The sequence below is a fragment of the Mycteria americana genome, chromosome 15 (genome assembly GCF_035582795.1).
Source record: "Mycteria americana isolate JAX WOST 10 ecotype Jacksonville Zoo and Gardens chromosome 15, USCA_MyAme_1.0, whole genome shotgun sequence".
Taxonomy (NCBI): Eukaryota; Metazoa; Chordata; class Aves; order Ciconiiformes; family Ciconiidae; genus Mycteria; species Mycteria americana.
In genome coordinates this window covers 5,865,195-5,878,094 of record NC_134379.1, presented here as the reverse complement: position 1 = coordinate 5,878,094, position 12,900 = coordinate 5,865,195, and the positions used below count along the sequence as shown (strand labels likewise).

Sequence of the window (12,900 nt, the reverse complement as noted above, 5' to 3'; positions counted from 1 at the left end):
AACTTATTCTTGGGTGTGACAGCCAACACCAGAAATAGAAAGCAATTATTGTATAAACATAGGGAAGACTCATTAAATCTAATTTGACACTGGTTTTATTCATCTTTTAGAGACTGCTTCTCTCTGAACACCCCGCCACTATGGTGAAGCTTACTGTCCCGACTTTTAGCGATCCAAAACACAGATAAACTCAGACTACAAACATCAAGCGCTGAAGAACCAAACTCGGGCATCTCCAGACACCGAGACAACCCGCTCTCAACACCCAAACCAACAGACAGAGCAATTTGGTTTATTTATTCCTTCCAATATCCTTACCTTGCTTCTGCAAATTCCAAACCGATTCCATTTCTGTGGAGGCAAAACGAGAAGACCATTGTTATTATGCAGATTTATGCTGCCATTAGAGACAACTCCAAACATGCTTTAATTTTCCGAGCGTGGCATGACACCGCTGCAGTTGTGCTGAAGCTTTCACACAAAGCCAACCCCATCCAGCCCAGCAGCGCAGCCCCAACCCAGCCCACAGAACCGCACAAATTTGACGTGAATGATCCAGCAATAAAAGGCAGAGAGATGGCTGTAACATGGTCTTAAGGGTCAGATGGCCAAACTGAGCATCAGAAATGTCACCGCCGTTCTCTGCTCCTACAAATCACCGTCTAACTTCAGGCTTTACTACTCCGACTCCAACGCGGCTTCACACATTACAGCCTCAACAAGTAGCCTGGAGAGATGATTTTTATGAGTTGACGCTTAGCATGTGTGAAATCAGAACCACTGGACAAAGCGAGTTTCTCATGGTTCACAGCATGCGTCTGCTGAAGCACACCATGCAAAGATTACTCTGCTAACATCACTGCGAAACTGCTGCCAACATATCATCCAAGAACAAGGTGCGATGCTCCAGACACCCGGCTGCCTGCTCGGCTTGCAGCTCTCTCCCCCATTTACCTCTGCAATGTATTTGTGGGATTAAGACAAACCAACCCTCCCCAATTCTCGCTGAAAGAGCACGTGCTTTTGTTTACCTCAGAAATAACAGCGAAGTTAAATGCTCTTTTCATTCACATTAAGAAACAGAAGGCTCTTCCCTCTAAAATATCCCCAAAATTAAGCCACATCTTTAGAGACCTATTCAAAATAACTACGTTTAGCCACTCTCAAGTTGGAATTTTGTGAGCTAGAATACTATAATAAAGACACTAACTGTACCCTGTGCCAAGGTTTAAGAGACAAAATTATAGAAAAGGAGCATTTAGTAGGAACACAACCTGCAAGAACAACCTTTCAAGTCTCCCTTCTGCCAGAAAGGAGGGCGACAGGACCTTGGTAGGGGCTAGGGATGGAGAATGGCAATGGATTATTAAGCTACACGGTATGTGCAGTAAAGCACAAAACAAGGCAATAAGTAAACTAACTGGCATGAGAAAGGAAGAAGAAAAAAACCCTACAAAACTCACGGCCTCAGCACGATGTGTGCCAAGTGTCACCTTGATCAATCACTTGCATGTTCGCGTCCCTTCTCCAACCCTTCATCTGTCCTTTGTCCGCTACAATCTCGAGCTCCCCGGGGCAGGAAACTGCATGCAAATAAATATCGCCAGCCCTCTCCGCACAATTAAGTCTTTTGTAAGGAAGGCCCTGACAAAATTTTATGAGGTCTGTTATTTTTACGTCATGATAACAACAACAATACTTTGCACTTTCATCGGGGGAACCCTAAGTGCTTCAGGAATAGTAACCAGCCTCTAACACCCCAGGGATATAAGCAATCTAGCAAGGGACTACCTCCCTCATCTGCCAGATGCAGATTCCCCAGAAGTAAAATGAACCAGCTACTAAAATTACCTCCAGCAGAGCTAGTTTTCCATTCGGTGAACTTAGACGCATCATTTCCTAATGGCTAAAGAATATCACCTAATTTAACAGCTCTCCCCAAAGGCAGGGGACAGAAAACTACTCTCAGGTTGTTGGTTCCTCCACGTTAGAGCAACGTTTGAGCATCAGATGGGAGGCAGAGGCTGACGTGCTGCCTGCTACTGTATCCCCATGCAAAAGACCATGCTTTCTTTTGCACTTCCATTTGGTCCTAACTTCATTGAAGAGCACCAGAATGTGAACTGCTTGTATTAAGATGTGCCTGACAATATGATAGACAGGGAGATACTATCAAAAACACACCAAAAAACTTTTCAGTTGTCAAAATTCTGTTTAAAAAAAAAAAACAACAAACCAACCAACACCCTAACTCCCTAACCTCTTCAGACTTCAATCTTCCTTCCCCTTCTTCAGAAGGGGAGATAGGAGAGAGGTTGGTGTGTCCTGTAAATCCCAAACACCGAGACACACAGGCTGGCAGACGCTCAGCCTGACAAGGCTACAAAACAGAGGCCATCGGCAAACTGGCTGCCATATCGACTGTTACTGAATATCGTCTGCCATCAGAAGAGCAAGAGCGAAGTCCTCCCCTCTACTGGGCCAGCAGTACATGGATACGGGATAGCACAGGTTAAGCACATTTACCAACTGAAGCAACTTCACAGAGGGGAAAAAAATAATAAGTCTTGGGCTAACTACAACACAAAACTAGGAGGAAAAAAAAAAAAGTGTTTACCTTCAATCTTAAGATGGAATTTTATGATTTATTCTGCTTTACTTGGCAATACGTTAGAGTGAGTTTTCCTCCCGGTTCTGGATCGGTTACAGGCTGTGGTCACCTACGACCATGGCGAGGTGCTGTGACAGGCGCCATGAGGGCTGTAGCAGCGGTTGGACAGACCTCAGTGACCGACTCGGTGGACGCGCAGCTCGGCAGAGCCACCACTGCACAACGCCTGGCTCCAGCTAACCAGAGCAGTAAGCGCAGGGATGCAGGGCGGAAGAAAAGGCAGCCCCCCCAAGCTGGCCACGTGAGAGGCCCCAAGCCTGCTTTCAGCCCTCCTTCCTCGGGCTCAAGGAGCTCTGCTCTTGAGCCCGCTTTCCCTGGATAAAGCTTCCAGGACAAGTTTGAGCAAGGACTCTTACAATTGCTCACCCCTACATGGGAGCAGGGGTATCCTCACCATGAGTCTGAGTCCACCTCTCTCAGACACCAACCCAAAACCTAGTACTGCCGCTTTCCAAAGCGGAAGGTGGTCAAGACCTGACCAAGAGACAGGGGCCACCATTCCCAAAACAGGACACGTGGCCGGGGAAATGGCACGCTTCCTTCTCAGCGGACTCCAACCCAGCTGGAGAAAATGCCACCAACAAACCCTTGCACAACCCGTCGTCAAAGCCAGCCCTGCTCCGAGCCAGGGGCAGAACTAGGTCACCTCCCGTGCCCCTTCCAACCTCATGTTTTCCAGGATTTTGTTTTACAATTAGCTGGCCTCTCCACAGCCCTCCGGCTCACGGTTTGCTGAGGAATTGCTGACAGCCCCAGCCATATCCACCTAACGAGCTCCAGGGAGAGGAACCACTTTTTCTGGGGACTACCACTGAAACAAAGGGTCGTTGGAGGAAGGCTTTGATGTCAGGAACAGACTAAGGCACACTGGTGAATTGCGGTGAGATTCCTCATAGGTCAATAAACTTTATAGCAGGACTGGTACATAACCTTGGAGGGGAAAGAACTCTTTCTGTGGTAACTCATTAAGACAGGCACTTTTACACACATTTTCCTTGCTAGAGAGGCTGTCCCTGCAAACAGGAGTGTCTGCACAATGCCACGGTACTAGTTCTTTGTTCTTAAAAATCTAACATACTAAACTGACAGTCATCCCTAAAATGATGCGCTAAAAAAAAAAATAACGAAGAGGGACCATCCTCGTCTGATTTTTCTGTTTCTATCTGCAGGACACAATGATTAAGTTAGGGGATTGCCCCGGAAACAAAGCAAAGACTAAAAATTCAATGCTGTGGAGACTCATTGCTGTACCGAATACACTGTACTCATCCTGACAACTGGAAAAAGCAGAGACTTGAAGGAGAATTAAATCAGCTTTTGCCCCACAGCTCAGGCCCCACAAGACCATAAGCAACAGACTGCGATCTAACCCCTTCCCACCAAGGGGGATGGGAAACCAAGGCTTTTTTTCCCCCCTCTCCTGATGTAAAGGATGAAAATTGCTGAATTCACAGCTCTGCTATTTCTTCTGACCCAGTTCACCATTCCGGCAAACGCCACTCCTGGCTGGCCCACGCTGCCTTGCTCTATTTTCCATGCTGCTCTTCTGCTTCTTCACGCGAGCAGAGATGCTGGCGCAACCGAGGTGCCGAGAAGGAACAAAGCAGCAGCACAGGCAGAAACTTAGGGGCGAGACAGAAGAGGGAAACACTGCAGTTTCCTCCCCTCCACCTACGTGGTCTTTGCTACTGTGCAGCTGAACTGGAGACCTCGATTAATTGCTTTTTAGCTAACAACAAGCAAACTACTGAGCTTCCCACCACAAAGCTTGCCATATAGAGCCCGGTGTTAGTGACAGACAGCCTGGCCTGGAAGACTGCAACTGCCCAAACACGACGAAATTCTGCAAAGCGCTGACAATTATTCCGATATGAAACGTTTCATCGAGCTGCCTAAAAGGAGGACTAAAGCAGTAAGATGATAAATCTGCGAGGACCAGTTTTACCTCAAAAAGATGAGCATTTTGGCAATGCCACACCGAGGCAGAGGCTGAGTTCTAACCTAGATAGGGACAATGTCCCTAAGTGAGAGCATCACTCCTTCCTGGTCCTTCCAGTCTCCCATACTAAGCTACCGTCCCTGTCTCCAGCCACATAAACAGTAGGCCCACCAGTGCTCAACTAAATCAGATCTATCTTGCTAAATCAGGTTTGTCACCCACGAGTGTTTCAAGGCACCGTCACAAACACTGAGCGGCACGCGCTGTCAATGAAGGCAGCCACGTTGAAGGATCGTGTTTTACAGTCAAGCAGATCAGATGATTAAGGGAGTCCTTCTGCCCTTTAAAAAGAAAAAAAAAAAGGCAAAAAAAAAAAAGGCAAGGCACTGAGCAGGGGCACAGCGGAGAACGAAAAGCATCCAAGATAAGAACAGGAGGGTGCATCATCAGCCTTGCCAGCACATTCCCAGTGCCCTGACTTCTGGGGGAAAAAGCAATCTGGGCACACGCAAACGAGCACAGCTTCCTCCACCAAGACCTCGCTCCGCTCTGCAGCCACCCAGCCTTCCACCCCAGCACAGCCTTGCAGCACGCACGGTGCTGCGGTGGTTTAAACAGGATTACTGTACCAGAGCCAGCCCACCCTGTGCATTACCTCCTCCATCCATCCTTTCCCAGGGAAGCTGTGAAGCAATTAGTCTATAATGCCCCTTGCAGTCACCGGGCAAACCATGCAGAGGAAAGCCTGGTTTGCTGGAACGAAGCTACCGAGTAAGCTGGAGGCTTTCCCATAGCCTATTTACAGTCCAAGATGAGGAACTGCATAACCTGATCACAGCTACAGACACAAATAATACAAACAAGGGTGCAAGCTTGTGAGAGACAGGTCCGAGCACTGCAACGGCTCACGCTAGAGCCCATTCCTCACTGCAACACCCAGAGCTTCATCCTTACACCACGGGTAGCTCGCACTGAACTATGGCACATGGAGGAGCTCAGGGTAGGGACCCCAGCAGTGCTCCACGCCCACCCCTGTCCTTGCCCGGCAATCGCTTCTCTTTGTGTCCATAACCCCAGAGGCAGGGCAGATTTGAAGATCAAACTATCAAACCTTTGCTCAAAAGCAAACAGATCAATCTGAAGAGGGAGAAGTTCACCCTCCTCTCAAAATCAAAACCAAACAATCTGAGGACCCAGCTGCCCGGGACACCCTAACACTGGCCCAGGCAAACCCACACGCTCTCCCAAGCGGGGAGAAAGGGAAGGCAGCTTGTGAAAAATAAGCAAGTGAAACCGTTCCTTTCCTACTGCAGAGGAACTGGTTGGCTAGGAGTAGGACCTCAGGAAAACAGCCCAAGATAAATGGAGAGAATGGTGTGGGAATTAACCACTGCACTGCTGTCCTGCAAACACACCCTGGCAGCTCCGTTTCCTAGACATTTTGCATCACGCTGTGCCACAGGAGCTCACCCACGGGGCTCCAGCTGCAGGATCAGGGCCACGAAGAGGGGACAGTGTTTTCCCCCTGCATGGGGCAGAGGAAGGCACCATTCCTCCCAACAGCCCTTAACCCAACTCCCCCCAATGGACTTGAACGCACACAGAAATGCAACACCCAACATCATCACAGAAGACGTACTAAGACCTGGTCTGATCTCCTGCTTTGTAAACCAACAATAACACCTGAAGACTAAGTAGGAGAAAGACAAGCTCAAGCTGTTTGGAGCACCCCTATCGCTGCATTAATGACAACACTGATGGGAAACATCCATCATCTTTCACCCCTAAGTAACACCTTGAAGTTGGCACAAACACAGCTTGAAAAATAAATCGGCACAGAGGAGAGGTGGGGCAGGAACCCATTTCCCCAGGCATCACAAGGATGCTTGCTCTGGATGCTCAAAGCAAGAACATTCACATGCAGAAGCAGGGAAAACACAGAAAACAATTTTAAAGAGTGCTTTAGGTGTCCATTCTTGCCACTGAACCGTAATTAACTCCTCTGTTTAGAAAACTAAATGCAGCCAGACTTTGAAGTTAACACCTCCTTAAGAGGACATGGGAAGGGAGTGTTCTTTATTTTCCTGTTACTATTGTTTTACTGGGGTCTGTCTTTCACACAGCTAGTGAGAAACAGAGAGCTGATGAGTCTTGCTGCAGCTGTACAAAGCTTCTTTTCTACAAGAAAGTTCAGGCTGACCAAAACAAAAAGAGACAAACTGAAGTGTTAGAAAAATTTGCGAACTGTTAAGAAGGGGATTGCCTAGGACTTCCCTTCTACACCATGCTATGCTTTCTGGCACCCCCATTTTCTGATGAGAAACTGGGATTTAGGCTGCAGGCAGACACAAGAAACGAGAACGGAAAGTTTGCTTTAATACTGGAATAGATTGAGCAGCGGGTAGAGGATGAAGACCCAGATAAAATCAATTGATGAACGCTGTTCTCAAGAATACTAGAGCTTAAAATGTTAACATCGTGAGAGTGTTATGACCTGGAAAAAAAATATTTGGAGTTATTATTTTTAAATGACTGGGGTTACTATTAATAAAGGAAGCCATCTAAGTTTCCGTACGCTATACAAAGAGTTTGCAAACAAGTCATTTAAGAACTTTGCAGTGGATCAAAACCACAGCAAATTTGCCAATGCCATCCAAATACCAACCCCTCTGCAGAGGGGAGCAAGACATTATCCACGTATGTATGTGGAACAGTAAATAAAAAATGGATGATCACCTTTTTCCCTTCAGGGAGGGGGATGCAGGGAGAGGGAAGCGGGGGCGAATAAAAAGGGAACCGCCCCTGGGTTCGTCAGGGGCAGGTAAGTAACACCGTGGCAAAAGGGAACACACAGCTGGGCTCCCGCTAACACTGAGCCAGGACCAAAAGCCAAGAACTGCCACAAGACCTCAGCTTCTGGGGCTGAGGCTAAAGCAGAAAGCAAGCAGCAAGCTGTCCCACAGGCCTCCCTTTCTTCATTCCCAGTTTAAAGCATCTGTACTGCATTTGAGTCACTTCAGTCTCAAAAAAGACAGGAAAAAAAAAGGGGCTGGACTACAAAGGACTCCATGAAAGCAATAAAATAATCTGAAAGATTTGGCCTACAAAGACAACGAGAGAATGCAATCTGCAGCTTACAGAAGCGTTGATAAGCAAAGATTTGTCTTGCTGTTGCCACAATACTCAAGATGGGCAGGGGAAAAGCGTGTGTGTGGGGTTCGCTTAAAAAAATAAAATAAGCACACCATGAAAAGCTGTAGGAATATTTCTTTTCTTCCTTCAAAGCCATGATTTCACGGCCTGATCTGCCCAGGGGAGAAGCTGCAACACTTTGGTGGCAGAGGTGTGAGCATGGACTATGAAGACTTTTTGGTGACAGAATGTCACCCGGTAAAGCTGAACAGAGCAGGTGAACTACACATTTAACTCCAACGCCGAGAAGCTTAGGAGGATCTGCTCGTTCCATAGGAATCAAAATGTAAAACATGCTAGCTAGCTATTACCCCCATGAACGTCACTGACACTTGTCCATAGGAATGGGGAAACAAATACCTCTTAACATTAATTAAACAGCCGTTTGAATAACCTTCACAAACTGTTATTGCCATTAGAGATAGAAAAGCAAAAAGCTCATTTTGAAAACAATCAGAATTGCTGTAAGGAATAGATCATGTTAGAATATTGCACTTAATTAAAAAAAAAAAAAGATAAGAGAATGCCCTTAGGCAGCAAGTTAAGCCATTACCTTTAGTGTGATATATAATAGCAGCCCTCAGGTCAAAAGAACCCCAGCTATCTTTCCTTTCTAGGCCTCTCTGGTACCTCTGTTCTTTGGCGGAGGCTAGCAAATTGTTCGTAGGAGAGGCCAGAGGATTCTCTATTTCATAGTCTTTTGAAAGAAACACTAAAGCACCTTGGCTACCGGTGTCTGCCTTTTGTAGGTCACCTGTGTGATGCGACTCCAAAGCTAAGACACCACCCTCAACAGCAGTCCCAGGCTTAAGAATAGCACTAAGAATTTGAGGGCTAGTCCGTTTATCCAGCTCATAAGCCTTAGGAAACACAGGTTGTTCAGTTCCTGAGGGAATGATTTCAGCACACTGTGAAACCAAAGTGGCAGGATATTCCCCTTGAAATGTCACTTCCATTAACTGATTATCCGCAGATTTCCCCACAACAGTTTCGGGTCCAGCGCTGGGCTCGTTTATGAAAGACAAGCCCCACTGATTCTGGAAGATATCTCCCAGGTTCTGCTGATTCGTCTGCGATGGGAAATCAACTTGCGCTGTACCCAGAAGCACAGTTTGCATATTTGAAGGGTAGATAAAAAGGCTAGATTTCTTTTGTTCGAGAGCTGTTGAAGTTGTACTCATGTCCTGGGGTACTGACTCGGAGGAGGTTGATGGTACAGTACTAGCAGCAGTTGAGAGCAGTGGCTGGGTCCCTGGAGAATACACACTTCCATCAGTCCCTGCTAGAATTGGCCCATTTGAGAAGCTAGCAGAAGTAACAGATTTCATAGCAGACATGGGGACTTGGGACAGTCGACTTGATGTTTGGGCCTGAGTTTCCCCAGCAGATGACGAAGACGACGAAGACGACGTGGATGGGGTTTGAGCTGCTTTGTTGAGGTTTTCTTTAACTTTACTTGCATAACTTATTTTGGGAACAATTTTAGCACTGCTATTGTCCACTGGAAAAACTGGGGGTGGTTTAAATAAGGTCCATGAGTCCTCTTTAGACGTAGCTGATGACGCGTGCTTCCCTTTGGGCCGGTCATCAAACTTCTTGCTGCTAATCCCAGGTTTGGCATCAGAGTTTTTTCGCTGTACATCCCCAAGCCCAGGCTTTCCCCGGCCTGCTCCACTAGCCCCAGCCTCGTATTTCCAAACAGGCTTAGTATTTTCAATTCGGTTCCCCTTTTGTTCACTATAATCAGGCTTGAAACTCTCAAGTTCCTGTTTTAAGGTTGGTGCACTGACCTCCTGTTGCATTATTTTGTCCTGTACTAGATTCAGGTTCTCACAACCCTTGGCACTGTTGCGCCTGCCTTTCCGTTTTTTAGGCGTAGTATATCCACTCTCGGAGCCGCTACCATCGTTATCGGCCCCTTTGCCTACGTAGCCATTCGTGATATAGCTAGAATTATTGGTTACCACACCGTTTGGAATAGACACTGCCTCTGGCTTCTCTGAGGACTGGCTTTCTCTAAGTTTATTTTCGTAGGACTTCTCATTCTTTTTGTCCATGCTATTTTTCTGAATGAAGTTCTTGGTTTTGATTCCAGCTTTCCCCAAAGCACTGGCCTTCACAGTCTGCTTTGGGGTCACGTTAGTGTCTACGAGCTGCTGGCTGCCATTGGGTACCCTGGATCCTGGGGTGGTGGTTTCATCAGAGCACAGGCCCTTTAATGACACTTCTCTTTCTCCTGCGTTACCATTTAGCTCTCCGTAGCCTAGAAGAAAGCCAAAACCAACAAAAGGCAAGAATTAGAATGTGAAATGTTAAACTTCTGATTGCAGAAAGCTGTAATCAGCCCCAAACATATCCAGTTTCCTCAAGCAGACATTTTAAAATAGGAAAACATCTAGTCTCCAACGTACAAAAGCACAGGCTTATTTGCTGGAAACCACTGCAAGAAGGGTTAAGTAGAAAGTACCAGCAGCTACTGACCCTCACATATAACAGGCTGACATATAGATAACAAAACAAAGCAAAAGGATATACAGATACTATGTAAGGAAAATACACTGTACTAAAGATCACTGGCAAGCTGGAGAGCTATTTCATCAGCTACTATTTGCAGGTCACACAGAGGAAAAAAATTAATTCCCAGGATGCTTCAAGGCAGAGGGACCCGCTGCCTTTGCTACAAGATTTGTTGAAGTTCAGAATCCATACTGTGAACGAGGGCCAACTCCTATCATCTCCATCAGCTCCCAGGCCTGCAACACCAGCAGCCCTGCTTCCCACTCTCCTCCCAAACGCCATCTCTACTAAAGGGGAGAAAGAGGAAAAAGGAAAAAAAAAAGCCATTTTCCAAAAGGACATGTGCAAGTCCAGTTGGAAGTTGCATCTCCCCATTGCATTTCAAAATAGCAACCAACACCTCCCTACATGTGCTCTTTAGCTTTGGAAAGGTGATAAAACTGGGAAGAAATGCATCCCTGCAAGCACCCTTCCACCACCACTGGCAACTGGCCTCCTGCCCACTGAGAAGCTTCAGTATTTCAGAGTCCCTGGGAGACCCGAGCAGCGCAGTACTTGCTGAGGGCTCCAACTCATCAAACCCCAAGATTATGCTGTATGTTCAGCTTTCCTTTTTACTTCTCAAGTTCATTCCTAGGCCTTACAGTTCTGAAGTGAACCTTGAGAGTGCAATTCAAGTGAAGCTGGAAGCCCAGGATAGTCCAGACTGAACCACCTCATCTTCCTCAACTGTGGGTTTTTTTTTTTTTGTTTTTGTTTTTGTTTTTTTTTTTTTAAGTCTCTGGCCAGACACTTATTGCTTTTGAGGACCCTGGCTACAACGCCCCAAGAGAAGCCTCGAAGCCCCACTGAGAGACACGAAGAGCATGCTGTACCCAGCTCAGCAAGTACACTCCAGCTGTGGACAGAGGAGAGGGACTCCCTCCTACTGCACCCGCTCCTCCGGGAAGAGTGCGATCCTCGCTCCTCCTCTGACTCACCCGTCCTCCTTCCCGAGGGTGGAAAGCCTTACATCTCCTGCAACAACTGACCCACCTAAGGCTTCATCTGCAGCCACGGTGGTGCGAAGTCAGCACAGCGCAGGGAGTCCCCCAAGAACGAGGGCGGGCAAAATTCCAGCTCGAAAAAGAATGTTTTTGTTGTTGCCGATGCTGTTGAAATTAACTGCTATACTAAAAATCATTGTTATCCTCACATCCTGGAGCCTCAGATGTCTGGCAGATGTAACTGCTCAAGTTCTGTGCAAGTCGGGAACACAAGAACCCTTGTAGGAATCTTTACAGAAATTCCACAACTGAGTTTGCCGAAAGGGATCAAAAAGGATTTTACTACATGCAAGTATCTGTAACCACCACAACCTCCACTATAACTTTCAAATACGCTGTTAAGAATATTAACCAGAAATACTTCATCCCAGAGAAAACTGATAGGATGGGATTCTCAGCTGAGTCAAGGACTGAAAATTAAGTATTTCAGAATAACGTGCAGAGGAAGCCTTCTCAGCAACGTGTTATAGCTGACCTTGTATGACTCAAGACTTCTGACACCACTTGTTAATGAAACAAAACAATAAGAGTGGTCATAAGACCATTGCAGATGAGGAGCGAAAGAATAAAATGAAGAACAAAATCCATTTCAGCAAGTCAGCGTGTCAGCAGTTTCTAGTTCCAATTTTGAAGTATTCACAACTCAGCTGCCTGAGTTTTCTCCAAATCAACATTTGGCACAGCTGGCCCTGGCCTGGACACAGAGGTGCAGCAACCAAAATTTAGGGGAGGGGAGAAAAAAAGATGTCAAAATGAAAAGGTGAAGAACATTTGGCAACCTCACAAATCGTTTCATAGCTGGAGAGGGAGGGGTGTCAGAGTAAGTGCATATTAAAACCCGGGGCACACTGCAAACAGCGAAATGACTACTCAACTTATTTTTGCTCAGTAACTTATTTTAGCGTGTGCCCGATCAGGTCCCTCCCTACCCCCGCTCCAGTGCTGTACACGGGGGCACCGTGCGTGGCTGTGGGGCACCACCAACCCTGCTCCTGATGCAAGCCAGGTGCCCGCCCGTCTCCCGCCCGATTACATAAATGAAAATTTCAAGGGAAAAAAAAAAAAAAACCAAAAAACGTAGATGGCATTCTGGCTGTTCTTGTCATTACGCACTCGCTTTGAACCCACACACAAGCCCCCAAGTGGGATTTTATGAGACGCAGCAGCCGGGCAGTCCCCCAGGAGTGAGACGGGGGCTCCGACCGTGCCCCGGAGCAGCCCCCACCCCCCCCGCCGGCGGCAGCCGCGCCGTGGCCAGGGCTGCCCGGCCACCGCCTCTGCGGCGCTGCCGCCCGGCCAGCGTGCCGGTACGCCGCCGGCTCAGCGCGGCCCCTCTCCCGGCCGGCCCGGAGGGAGCAGCCCCGGCCCTACGCTCCCCCCCCCCCCCCGGCTGCGGGCGGCGGCCGGGGAGGAGGCGGCCGAAGGCCGCCGGGCCGGGCCGGGCCCCGCCAGGCCGCGCCGCCTCCCCGCTCCCGCCGGCGGGGCCGGGCCGGGCCCCTCCGCCTTATCTGACTCATTGATTTTCACGCTCGTCA

General features: G+C 47.8%; 1 protein-coding gene across 7 annotated transcripts in view; it reads right to left on the bottom strand.

Moving 5' to 3' along the window:
• The window catches only part of NUFIP2 (nuclear FMR1 interacting protein 2), a 45,281-nt gene that overhangs the window by 9,689 nt on the left and 22,692 nt on the right, over positions 1–12,900 (bottom strand). For 6 of the 7 annotated variants that reach the window (XM_075518011.1, XM_075518009.1, XM_075518010.1 and 3 more), the window contains 2 exons: positions 8,356–10,065; positions 319–351 (listed from right to left, as the gene is read on the bottom strand). In XM_075518011.1, coding sequence (XP_075374126.1) covers positions 319–351; positions 8,356–9,859 — 1,537 coding nt within the window. In that variant the 5' untranslated portion in view covers positions 9,860–10,065. Of the gene's footprint in view, positions 1–318; positions 352–8,355; positions 10,066–11,354; positions 12,073–12,900 lie in introns of those variants that run through there. The other variant, XM_075518012.1, reaches the window with a different exon arrangement.